Genomic DNA, 12,717 nt, shown 5'->3' on the forward strand with positions numbered 1-12,717 from the left:
GCAATTGATAGAGATAGGGCATATAGAAAAGCAGTTTATACGGGATTAGAGCAGGATTGGCGGCGGTTTAAAATTGAAAGAAATAAAGTCGTTAAACTTATAAAAGATAGGAAAAGGCAATATTATGAAAATATGATTGATGACAACAAGTCAGACTCAAGAAGAATGTGGAAGACACTAAAAGAAATATTGAAAGGTGAAGTTATGGATGTAAAAATTGCTGATAAGATAGATTTTGAAGGTGTTATCACTAATGAGGATATAAATATGGCAGACAAGTTCAATGAATATTATATTAATAGTATTGGTAACATTGTAAATAGTATTAAGCAAATAGATGATCAAAGGAGTAATAGGAGAACAATATATGGTGTTGATAATAAAGAGGTATTAGAAAATTTTAATCTTATTAATGCGAGTGAATTGGAAAGGATCGTGATGAATCTTCCGGCTAAGAAAGGGACGGATGAGGGAATAAGTGTTGACCTGTTAAAAGCAGCTTTTTGTGAAATTAAAAATGAATTTACAGATATAATAAATAAGTCATTAGATATGGGTGTGTGTCCAGATAGTTGGAAGACGTCTACGATAATTCCAATTCCAAAAATTAAAAAACCGGAAAAAGCTAGTGATTATAGGCCGATTAACGTTCTGCCAGTATATGAGAAAGTTTTAGAGTTGGTGGTTAAAGAGCAAATAGAAAAATACCTAGAGGCAAATAATGTGCTCACGGAACACCAATCTGGATTTAGGAAATCGTACTCATGTGAGACGGCAATACAAGGAACAATAGATGAGTGGAAATTGGACATTGCTGAAGGAAAAATGGTGGGAGTAATATTTATGGATTTAAAAAGAGCATTTGAAACTGTAGATAGAAGGAGGTTATTAGAAAAATTGTATCAGATTGGGATAAGGGGTAGGGTCTGGGATTGGTTAAAGTCATATTTAAATAGCAGAACACAAAAAGTTAGGTTTAATAGACAGTATTCCAAGTCAATGGTAATAGACCATGGTGTTCCACAGGGGTCTGTGTTAGGTCCGTTGCTTTTTATATTGTATATTAACGACATAATTAGCGCATGTCCGATGGGAAGTAATGTGAAACTGTTTGCGGATGATACGTTGATCTATGTAATAGGAGAATCTAGTGAGGAACTTAATAGAAAGATGAATAATGCATTTATGAGATAGAAAAATGGATGAACCTAAATAAACTAAAGTTTAAATGCAGGAAAAACAAAATATATGATTGTTCGGAGTAGTAGAAAGGAAGTTAAAGGGCGGATAAGAATAGCATGTATGAATGGTGATGTGTTAGAACGCGTAGAGGTTATAAAATATTTAGGTGTAATGATTGACAGTAAGCTCACTTTTGCTGAACATTGTGATTATATGTTAAAAAAGATAGGTAAAAAAACTAGCTTCTTGAATAGAATAGGTCACTACTTGACACCGTACAGTAGACAAATAGTATATAAGGCGATTATTGCACCGCAGTTTGAATATTGTGCAACAGTGATTGTGGGAATGGGTGAGACGCAAATTAAGAAACTACAAGTGGCGCAGAACAGAGCTATGCGAGTAGTTTTGCAATGTAAGAGGAATACCAGAGTAGAACATATGCTGGAAGCTTTGCAATATATGTCAATAAGACAGAGGATATATTATAATACATGTATATTTATGTTTAAGATATTAGGAGGTTATCTACCACTTATATTGAAAGATAGGATAGACTTAGTAGGTGAAGGTAATCAGAGGGAGACGAGACAAAAGGGTAATATAGCTGTACAGTTGCGAAAAACGTGCGAGGCACAAAGAAGTGTTTTTTATAAAGGTATTAAAATGTATAATGATTTACCTGCAGAGGTAAAGCAATGTGATAAAGTAGATAAATTTAAGAGAATGCTGAAAGATTATATTGCACGCAATGTTGCGAGATTGTAAGGTGCTGTATATTTTTTATGTATATAAATAGCCGAGAAGGCTAATAAAGATCAATCAATCAATAAAATCTCTCTCTCTCTCTCTCTCTCTCTCTCTCTCTCTCTCTCTCTCTCTCTCTCTCTCTCTCTCTCTCTCTCTCTCTCTCTCTCTCTCTCTCTCTCTCTCTCTAGCAGCGCCAGAAGGATCCTACGTGCTCTATTAGGGCACGTAGCGGAATATTATAAGAGAAACCTCCCCCCCCCCCTAATTAGACCTTAAGCTATCGATCAAGCCTACTTAGAACTTGATCCGTTCACTCGTTATCGAGATCTCAACATCTCGGGTACTCGCAACCCGTTGTGTCGCGTAAAAGAGTCACGGTCGGTCTCGCTCCGCGTGTACTTGGCGCGAGACACTACCGTGTCTCTTGATAGATACTGATTTATTTTTATTTCACACAGATATGTACAATACATAAATATTTTCTTTTTCTTTAGTCTTCCAGTCCTATTCCTGAAGTACGAAAACCATAAAGATATTTAAAAACTGTATATTCTTTATAAAAGCATCAATAAACTTACTTATTTTAGTTTTATTTTATCTCTTGCTCTTTTTTCGTCATTAACAGATCGCTACCATTGCTCCTATTTTATTTCGCTCATAATGCTTTCTCTATGAAGAAGCCAAACTAATAAATACTAATAATTATGCATCAAATAAAATACAAGCTCATAAGAGGAGTTTTGTGAGCAAAATAAAACAAAAGCAATGGTAGCGATCTGTAATGATGAGGAAGCAATGTGCAAGTTTATAATTTGCACACTTTTTATTGATTTTTTAATCTCTTTATATTTATCTAATTACAAATAAACGATATAAGGCGTTATATTATAATCCAAGTTATTGATTTTTCCAATCTGAAAAATCTTTCAATTCATCAAGATTAAATATCAGATTAGATACTTTCAAGATTAAATGTCTGATTCAATATTTTATCTTGATATTTATTATATGATTATTTATTTTTAAAGAGATAACAGGCAACAACGGCATGACTTGCAATATCAGATTAAATATTTTATTCTTAAAAAGATAACACGCAATAGCGATACAAGTTAAAATTATTTTTTAAACAAAGATATTTAATAAAATGCATCAACGAGCTTTTATAAAGACAGTACAATCTTCTTTTGTTTAATATTAAAATTATATGTAAGTATTCTTTATACAATTACGGAAGTATGCTATCCTCTAACTTGCTTTTATAAAAATAGGATAACTGGTGACTTCACGTACAATAATATATTATCAAGCATATATAATGAAAAATTTTACTTATACTATTATATTAAAAAAAGACGTATATGTATGTATATATGTATGTACATAAACATACGTAAACGTTCATAGACAAAAATATGCAGAGGTTTCATAAATATAAATATTATATATCTATTATACAATATAATTAAAGTACACAATGGTAAAAGTCTGGGATATAAGAAAAAAGCATCTTCTGTAAGGTAAACGGGTAAATATCTATTACCTATTGCATCATACGATAAAATTTTTTTATTACTCCAATGCTGCAATGCCACGCTCATAATTCAATTACGCTGTCAAATCGAGTAACATGATATAATCAAGATAGAGACTAATCATAGACAACGATGACTTGCGCGGATGTCGTAACGTTTACTGTATGATTTTATAATCGCGTCGATTAAGTTCCTGAACAGCTAAAAAATTTGTGCGAATTGTTGGAGAATAAAATATCATCTGTTATACATCAAGATTCTATTAGAGATTGTGTGCGATTATGAAATGCAGACTACTTATTTATTCATCATTTACGTGCAAATAATCAATTAATTTTATTTATTACAGTCTTTTTTTTATATTATACTATATAATCACGTATTAATTTGAATCTATATCGTTAAGTTAAAAATGTTTAATAAGCATACTTTGTATAAATAATCTTATTGTTTGAATAAATGTTTTGAAATATTATTGTCTGTGATTATTGTTATCGTTCATCGTTATAGTAGCGATATAGTATCGATATATTGTTATCATTATACGGAATAGATGAACACATTTTGATAATATATGTCCAGATAGCAACTTGTTTGCATTGTTGCTAGCGGCTCTTTTCCAGCAAGGTGACACGGTGCGACACTGTGCGACACACTCGAACACTGTATATGAGTGTTTGTTGGAACGCAAAACTCGACCATTGTGGACACATTTATATTTTCGCAAGAATTTTTCACCAGAATAATTTTAAAGCAGTAAATAAGTTATGTTTAATGTGAAAGCAGTATAAAAAGGTTATGTTTAAACAAATAAAATAAATAAAAAACTAGTGCTGAGATATAAAAAATTGGCAACAATGCCTACAACACTCGAACTCTACACCGATGCTGTGTCGAGATGTGCTTTGCTGTGTCGTTGTTGGAAAGCACTGTGTCTGACACTGTGTCACGCAGTGTCGCCTGTGTTCCTTGCTGGAAAGCACGTGTTGCTATCAGAATTGTGGCAACTGAGTCCGCATTTGTCGGCAAGTTGATGCCTTCACAATATAACAATTTTGCATAGCAACTTGCCAGTCTGATTCAACGTCTGATTCAAAATTCGAGATGTTGCTGTCATGTTGCTGTAATAATTCATAGAATCACACAATGCTGTCATATTGCTAGCAACGCGAAGTAAATTTGATGTTGTTCTCTTGCCGACAAATTGCTGGCAATACATATATCCAATGTTGCTTCAAATATTAAATTACTTGAAATCAATTGAAGCAAATGTACGGCAAGTTGCCAGCATCATAAGCAATCACAGGTTGCGCGATTTTGTTCAGACACGCTTTGCTATATTTGGGTGATTGCCGACATTAAAATCATTGCAGAAATATTTTAGAAGAAATATTTAACTTCTTTTCCTCATAATTTACTTTCGTTATTTGATTTTTTTATATTATATTATATTCTAAATACACGAACTGTTTCTTATTGTTAGTAACATACGTGCTTCACGCACTTAAAATTACGTCCCGGAAATTCTCACAATAGTTAACATGTTATCATATTATATCTCAGTTCTAAATTTACTAAATTATTTTTGTAATAATCATCATGAAATTGTAAATGTCAAAATTTGATTAATATTTTAATGATTATTTAAATCTGAGCTACATTAACAGTACAGTGAAATAAATTAAGTGAAAAAATGTTAGAGATGCATATATATTATCAAAAAAGTAGTTACCATGTGGATGAAAATAAAAATATATATTTAAAAAATGTTTATGTAATTTTTTTGAGAGATCAAAAAAGTAGACAAGTTATATTTTTTCTTAACTTAGCCATAAAATCGAAGAAGAATAAATATTTTAAGAGAACAATAATGCAAAATATACACAATTTTGTAATAAATTAAATGTACATGTAGGCAAAAATACATAATAAGCAAATAATGCATTTGCCACTTCAATTATCAGTACGTTGATGAAGTGTTGTTTCGCTTCATCTATTCAATAAAAGAACAATATGTATATTGACTGAGAGGCATATATTAATGCAAAGATAAAGTATGAAATCCGCGGAAATTTTTTTCCTTTAAATATCATATATAAATTTCATATCCCGAAATAACGCTCATGATAGACGACCTTCGTGAATAATTCCACTATATTCTCGCCGTTCAGAAAAATTATTCAAGTTTAGGATGACGGTATTATGGACGGCGACGAATAATGCATGAATTAATTTTGGAAATCGTACATCCTCACAAGATTAGCCATTATAGCAAATTTAATTGTAAAATAGGGATAACTAACATTTTTTGCAGCGAGAGCTATAATTTAGCAACAGTAGCAAAAATTTAACAAAAGGTAAGCTTTTTTTATGTGCAAAATCTGATGAATTTCATGCATTCTTCTGAAATCTTTCTTCCTTGATATATTACATATTTTCACACATTTATATACCTACAATGTATACTCATTTATAATTTCCTTTAACGTTTGCCAGTCTTAATAAAACAAGAGTATAGCACAATTAAAAACCGCACGTGTTTTTCATTGCCCCAACCTGGGGATCCTCTCTAAATATATTAGAGAGCTAGGCAAGCAATATACTCTCGGTGGGTTGCTATCCCCATTTGACATCCGAGAGGTGGCGATCGAAATCTGACAAAACCGTCTTGGTCGGATTTGAACTCGGTTCTCCGGCTCACTAGACCAGCGCACATCTCTGCGCCACAATTGCCCCCCTTTCTTGCCTCAATAACAGGATGATAAGTGCACGCTTCTACTGCTTCTAACTGCGTGTCTAATTCAGTTCATGATCACACGAGTGTTATCATCGCTCTGTTATCTCATTTAAGTTAGCGTCTATTGGTTTATTGAGAGATAAATCGACATGTGTTTAATGTTGGCCAAGTCTCGGTTATCTAAGAATAAATCAGGAAATTCGACGGTATAAATGGTGACCAAGCAGATTATATGTCGTACTCGTGACAGTCGTCATCTGCGGTGCCGAATGAAAACATACGTATATTCGCAATTTCATTCGAGAGTATAAAAAATGCACTGATGTAGATATAGCCTGTCACTTATGCGTTCTGCGTGTATCACTTCGCGAGAGGCTTTACGAAACGGCACAGTGAAGTGAGCATTTAAGTGAAATAAACGACCAAAGTCGAAACAATTTACAGGTCAGTGTGTATCGATTATTATCAACGCTCTGTTTTTTTCAAACTGATATTCAGTCAGAATTTATTAATAAAAATGTTAGATAAAGCCATGTAAAACATGTAATTATAGTGAACTCACTTATACCGTATTATATATTTAAAAAATATGAGATCAACTCTCTTGCTAATAATGCAATAATATGTGTGTGTACAGATAAATATGAATAAATAGGAATAAAAAGCACCCGAATATAAATTATATGACACAAAATTTAATATATTTTAATATACTTTAAGAAAATATGATTTTACAAAAATGCTATACATCAGTGGGAGAATCTCAAGTTTATTCCGTGTAAATTGCATGATTCGCGTGAGTTTGAAAGAAGAAGAGTTTAAGTTGTAAACATACATAATACGCAAACATTATAAACGCAATTATAAGTTTTATGAGATATTTCTCTATCTTATAGACAATATTTTAGAACGTATAAATAATTTTCCATATATTTAAAGAATCTTATACTTTATAAAATATAATAATGTAGAAATCAAATATTTATATATAAATCGAATATATCTGTCTAACACAAATAACCACTTCTTCTCTTTACTTTTTAAATTATAGAAGATAAACTATAACGAATATCATTTCAATTTCTCAATGCAATATTAATTGTTATACGCTTTTTAAGATTAACAATCTAAACAGAAATTATTAGTTGAATTGACGTCAATTGCATCGATAAATGGTTGATGTCAAATACTAGTTTAGTTGATATCTTTGTCATCTTCGACCTTGCTTTGTCATTACAATTGCTTTTATAATTGATAAATATCTCAATTTCCTCAATGTATCGATGCAATTGACGGTCATTCACTAATTTTTGTAAAATTTTTGGGGGCAAATGGCTAGAAACGAGCTCCAGGAGCGGCAGAGTTAGAACGTTGTTGCTGTATAGACAGGATGTCCGAAGGGAGTGGTTGATACAATCAGAGGCAGGAGGCGAATGCAAGTATATTGACAAAACAAACATATTTTTAACCCCCGTAAAAGCAAAGTCTACAGTTTTTTAATGGGATGTAATAAAAATTAGACAAAATTTTGTATACCAAAACCAATATTATACCAATTTAGATTATTGACAAAGACATACACGAAAAAATAACAAATAATCACATAAGCTAAGCATTAGCTTATTTAATTATCAAATAAGCTAATGATTAGCCATATTTATTATTATTATAAAAACATTGTTAAGTTTTATTTCATATGATTAAAAACTGCAGACCTTCTTCTTTTCAACACAATTTTTGTTTTATATTTAATGATATATATCTTATTTTCAGTCATTATAAGAACTACAACAATTTTTCTAGATCTATTTATTTATACACTATAGGGACCAAAAAACAACATTTTTCTAACATCATAAACTTCAAAACAATAGATTGTTCAACCATTTGACCCATTTTTGTACCCATGAAGTGGCTGATAACAATAATTCACTAGTGCCTTGATGCAAAACCCTTATTTATCTTATTTCATTAGTCTCCTACTATCGTACCACCCCTGGACATGGAGATGAGTCCTATATTAATTATAGGTGAGCCTACAAACAAGGTTCCTTTCATGTACCAAAAGTGACTTTTATGTGTGCAACAACGTAAGTCATCCTAAATATCTACACCACAACAATAAGACAAATCCAAGCTTGTTATCGAAAACTTTTCCATTCCCTATCCCGTTTAATACATAAATGTCAGAATTTCTTTTAAAGAATCAGGAAGCGAGGACTTAACAAATGAGATACTGAGAAGTTCGGAAAGACTACAATGTCCTTGACCGGTTATAGACACAGGAAAAATACGGATGTTATATAAATCTGTAACACAAAGCAATTGAAATTTTTGTGGCGAGAATACACAAGACGATGTTTTTTTTCCTTGACTGTGTGCAGTAACTATATGCTTTTAATCGTTAATATGCCATAGATTCAAAACGATACAAGACACTTTGCAAATGCCCAAATAATTGAAAATCATAGAGTAGCAAAAGACACACTGATGTTTTGGATACTTAACATCGCGTCTCCCAGTAGATTCTAAGGTATAATTCAATTGGTTACTCTTTACTACAAAACTGTCAACCATTATCATATCCGATGGAAAGTTTTTTTTGCTTGACATCTTGACAATATCATGTAATAAAAATCTACAATTCCGCAATAATTTAAAATCAATTTTCTCGATTAAACATCACCTCACCAAAACATTAACACAAACAAACGCAAATAGCATCACATCTCACTTGCTGCATTTTGAGTTTATTTTTTGCCTAACAATTTCAGGAGTTATGCAAGGGGTGGTTTGTTTAAACCATCATAAAACATAATCAAACATATACATTCTGTGATATAAGCATTCTAAAAATAAGGATCCAATTGAAAAAAATGTTTGGAGAATAGCATCATTGAATCATGCCCTACTCCTATCCTCAGCAATCATCGACTATCAACGAAGGCATGTCGTAATATCCACTGAAGGTATGCGCTTTAAAAATACATTACCCTTTGATCCCGGTCAAACCGTGGGTGATTTCTAAGAGCATAGTACATTGTAGTAGGCTCTCTGAGCTATCTTAATAGAGTTGGATCTTCAACGCATTTGCGTTGTTCAGTCAAAAATTTGATGCTTGACAAAACCGACACATGAAATCGCGGAAAGCTTTCAAACAAACCCGCACATTGAAAAATGAATACCAAGTTGTTACTCCAATGAAAAGGCCACGTAGCAAAATAAACCTTTTTTCCTCTTCCTTTGTATTTCATAACTATTCCCTCGGATTCTAAGTATTAATTTCGGTAACTAAGGGAGCGAAATGTTGCTTGTTGCCATACTGTTTTCTATCATCAAGCATAAAACAAAAGAGCTACAAAATATTGTCAGCTTGGATTGGCACTCTGGAGGTAGACACGTGTATTGCTGACAATAACACGAATCCTATCTTATTCGGCGACATGACGGCGTCCGACACGCTAGGATATTACTATTGGTCACGTATCACACAAATACGTCACTAATAAACAGATAAGTGGCGAGTAAACCACTATCAGTATTTCTTAAATATTTAGTGATTAATCCACTCAATCTTTACAATGTACAAAGTATAAATTGTATCTCCTCTGATTAATTTTCTGATGTATTGTAACGTCTTATTAAAAGCATCTGGAAGTTCAAGAATTTCCTTTAGCACGTGTCGAAGTGAAATGCACATTTGTCCATTACTTGAGTCATTTGTGGTTTTACCCCTTCCCTTTTGTATTTTTTTTTATCCATATGAAAAATCAATACAATAACTTTCGGGAGGGATGTCGCACCTTATAGGACTGGAGAATATAAATCATACGACTTGTACTCTGTAGATAAATGATTAAATGGATTGTCCAAAGATCAAACATTTCTTTAATGCTGCTAAGAACTTCGACTTTGGCGTGACATTGTTTTCCAGATGTATTTATTACTTTTTGCTTCCAAAATTTGAGGAAATTTCCACCGAGAAAGGACGAAAATCGTCTACTTACTGAATGGACCTGAGTTACGTGGAAGGACCCTGTTTGCGATACTTTTTACAAACAAGAATATTAGCATGTTTTTTCCATAACTCATGAAAATCATGAAGTGAAATATCTGAAATAATTTATGTTTCGTCCAACTTCATCTGCATGAGAACTGCCATCTTCATCACATTATCAAATGATTAACAGGGATAATCTATCCGTTCAAGCTGATGATCATTCCATTCTATAAGCGATTAGGTCAGCAGCTTTAAATTTCGTAGAATGTTTTCGAAATGAATTCCATAAGTCCATGAACGACCGCAGTCTTCAATAAATACAATTAAAATAGGTACAGGTAGATGCTTTATAGAGAAATGACCGAATAGCATCAATACTTGCAAAAGATTCATTAGTACATATATAGACATTTTTCCTAAAACATTTTGAAAAATTAGCAATACCTTTAATCTCATATTTAGCAATATTTTACAAGAAAAAGTAACATAAAGTACAACAGTTATATAGAACTTTCGAGGAAATTTAAATAAAGTAAAAGTATCACTATGCTTTACTTTTAAATTTAAAAGAGTCTAAACCAGAACTAATACTTGCGCAAAACAAAAAACACCAGTCGTACAGAATCAGAGAAAAATATTTTTTGTACACCATTGTAACAAGCATATCTTAGTAAATTTAATTTTTATAAAGTAAGTATATGTAGTAAATAAAGTTAAATATATCTTATATATCTCAGTAGATTAACAAAAATTAAGTTTTATATATATTATATAAATATATATATAGATATCTTTAAAAAAAAGTATCACATTTTCTTTGGAGCTTTCATTAAAAACTAACTAAGATATTCAACGTCATTGAATTAAACAAAAGTACTATATATACTAGTTGTACAACTTTTTAATACAATACTGTACCTTTATCTGTACAGTATTATTGTCTTTTACTGAGATTGTTACCATGATTTGAATTTAATATAGCTTCAATCAGAGCGCAATTACCTTAGGATTAACGAATATCTTGTCGTGTGATTTAGTAATTTCATACCTTCTCTTGTAAAATAACCTCTCTTGACACTTCTATTGGATAGTGTACATCCAATCCTGCATCTCTTTGAAGCTTGTCGATGGCTTTAAAAAATGGAGTTCAACCTCGTACCATATGTTCATTGTAATGACATCAGTAATATTTGATGGCAATCTAATATCTGCACCACTAATTCAGCCTGCAACTCCTAATTTTTTCCATATTTGATATATTTCTCCTTCCTTAAATCAATTTTGGTTCGATATCACTTGATAGTCTAAAAATGCACAGAAATATTAAAATTAGTAGCCATTTAACTTATAGTATATAAATACATCTTAAAATATTTTTTTATTTTTTGAACTTAGCTAGCTTATTCCTATAACTCCATTACTTGCTTTATATAACGAATATATAAAATTTAACGGGATTTGAAAACAAAAATCACCAAATAAGTACTAAACCACGTATTGAAACCTGTGGAAGTTTCTGACATTTGTCTACTTATTTTAAGAACCAAACTCTTTAATGAGTATATTACAGTTCAGTCTACAAATTTTTCAAGTTACAAGTATGCACACTATGACCTTTACAACCAAGTATAAACAGCTTCACGAGATTCTTGGCGTGAATGGTCGCCCCACTGTTCTTGTTTTTTCTCTCCAAGCAGTCACCACGTGAATAATAAATTTCAAGCAAGTAAGTGTCTTTATTTTTTTACGTCTGCAATATTTTATTTATAATGATAAAAGAAATTAATTTTTAACAAACTAGCAGATCGTCAGTTATGATTCAATCATTACAACAATGTTCATAGGGCCCCATTCTTTCCGAAAGAAAAGAGAGGGATCAAGGAATAACTTATTATCCTTCGGTTAACCCTCACTTTATGCAATCTCTACCACAACAACACAAACCGCACAAAACCTACTCTTCTTCTTCCCCTCTCGATCTCCAATTCTGTCTTTATTCCGTTGATCGCGACCGGACTCTTTGCGTCCATGGACCTTGTACGCCTACAGTCGACCCCTCAGCGCCGTGACGTGATCATTAGGCGGGGGCAATACCCCTCAGCGCTCGCAATTGTGGCCGCCGTTTCTCCACGACGCTGCTGACGTTGCTGACGCGCGGGGGACGTTTGTTGTCACACCCCCCCTCCCGCCACTCTTTCCAGTCCCACAACGCCAACCTCCCCCCTTTCCTCTTATTTCTCTTTTTTCTCCCCTCTCCCCCCGCCTCACCATCCTCTTTTATCTCCTCTCCCCATACCCCTTTCTTTTTCCTCTTTTTCCCCCCCCCCTCAAGACATTACTATGCTTTAAATTATTATTCACTGATGGTACTGCTTGGAAGAACAAACAAGAACATTTGCGACCATCACGCCCAAGAATCTCGTAAAAGCGTTTTCTACTTTTTGTAAAGGTAAGTAGTGCATACTTTGTAAACGTGAAAAACTTGTAGACTGTAACTACGTATAATATAACTC

The 12,717-nt window shown here is 32.6% G+C and overlaps 1 protein-coding gene across 1 annotated transcript in view; it reads right to left on the bottom strand.

The window, feature by feature from the left end:
• The window catches only part of LOC143904951 (uncharacterized), an 89,158-nt gene extending 82,540 nt beyond the window's left edge, over positions 1 to 6,618 (bottom strand). Inside the window, exon 1 of the mRNA XM_077419972.1 lies at positions 5,925 to 6,618. Coding sequence (XP_077276098.1) covers positions 5,925 to 5,937 — 13 coding nt within the window. The 5' untranslated portion in view covers positions 5,938 to 6,618. The remainder of the gene's footprint in view (positions 1 to 5,924) is intronic.
• Positions 6,619 to 12,717: the final 6,099 nt, after the last annotated feature.

Source organism: Temnothorax americanus, unplaced genomic scaffold (genome assembly GCF_048541705.1).
Source record: "Temnothorax americanus isolate GAGA-0224 unplaced genomic scaffold, ASM4854170v1 Scaffold6, whole genome shotgun sequence".
NCBI lineage: Eukaryota > Metazoa > Arthropoda > Insecta > Hymenoptera > Formicidae > Temnothorax > Temnothorax americanus.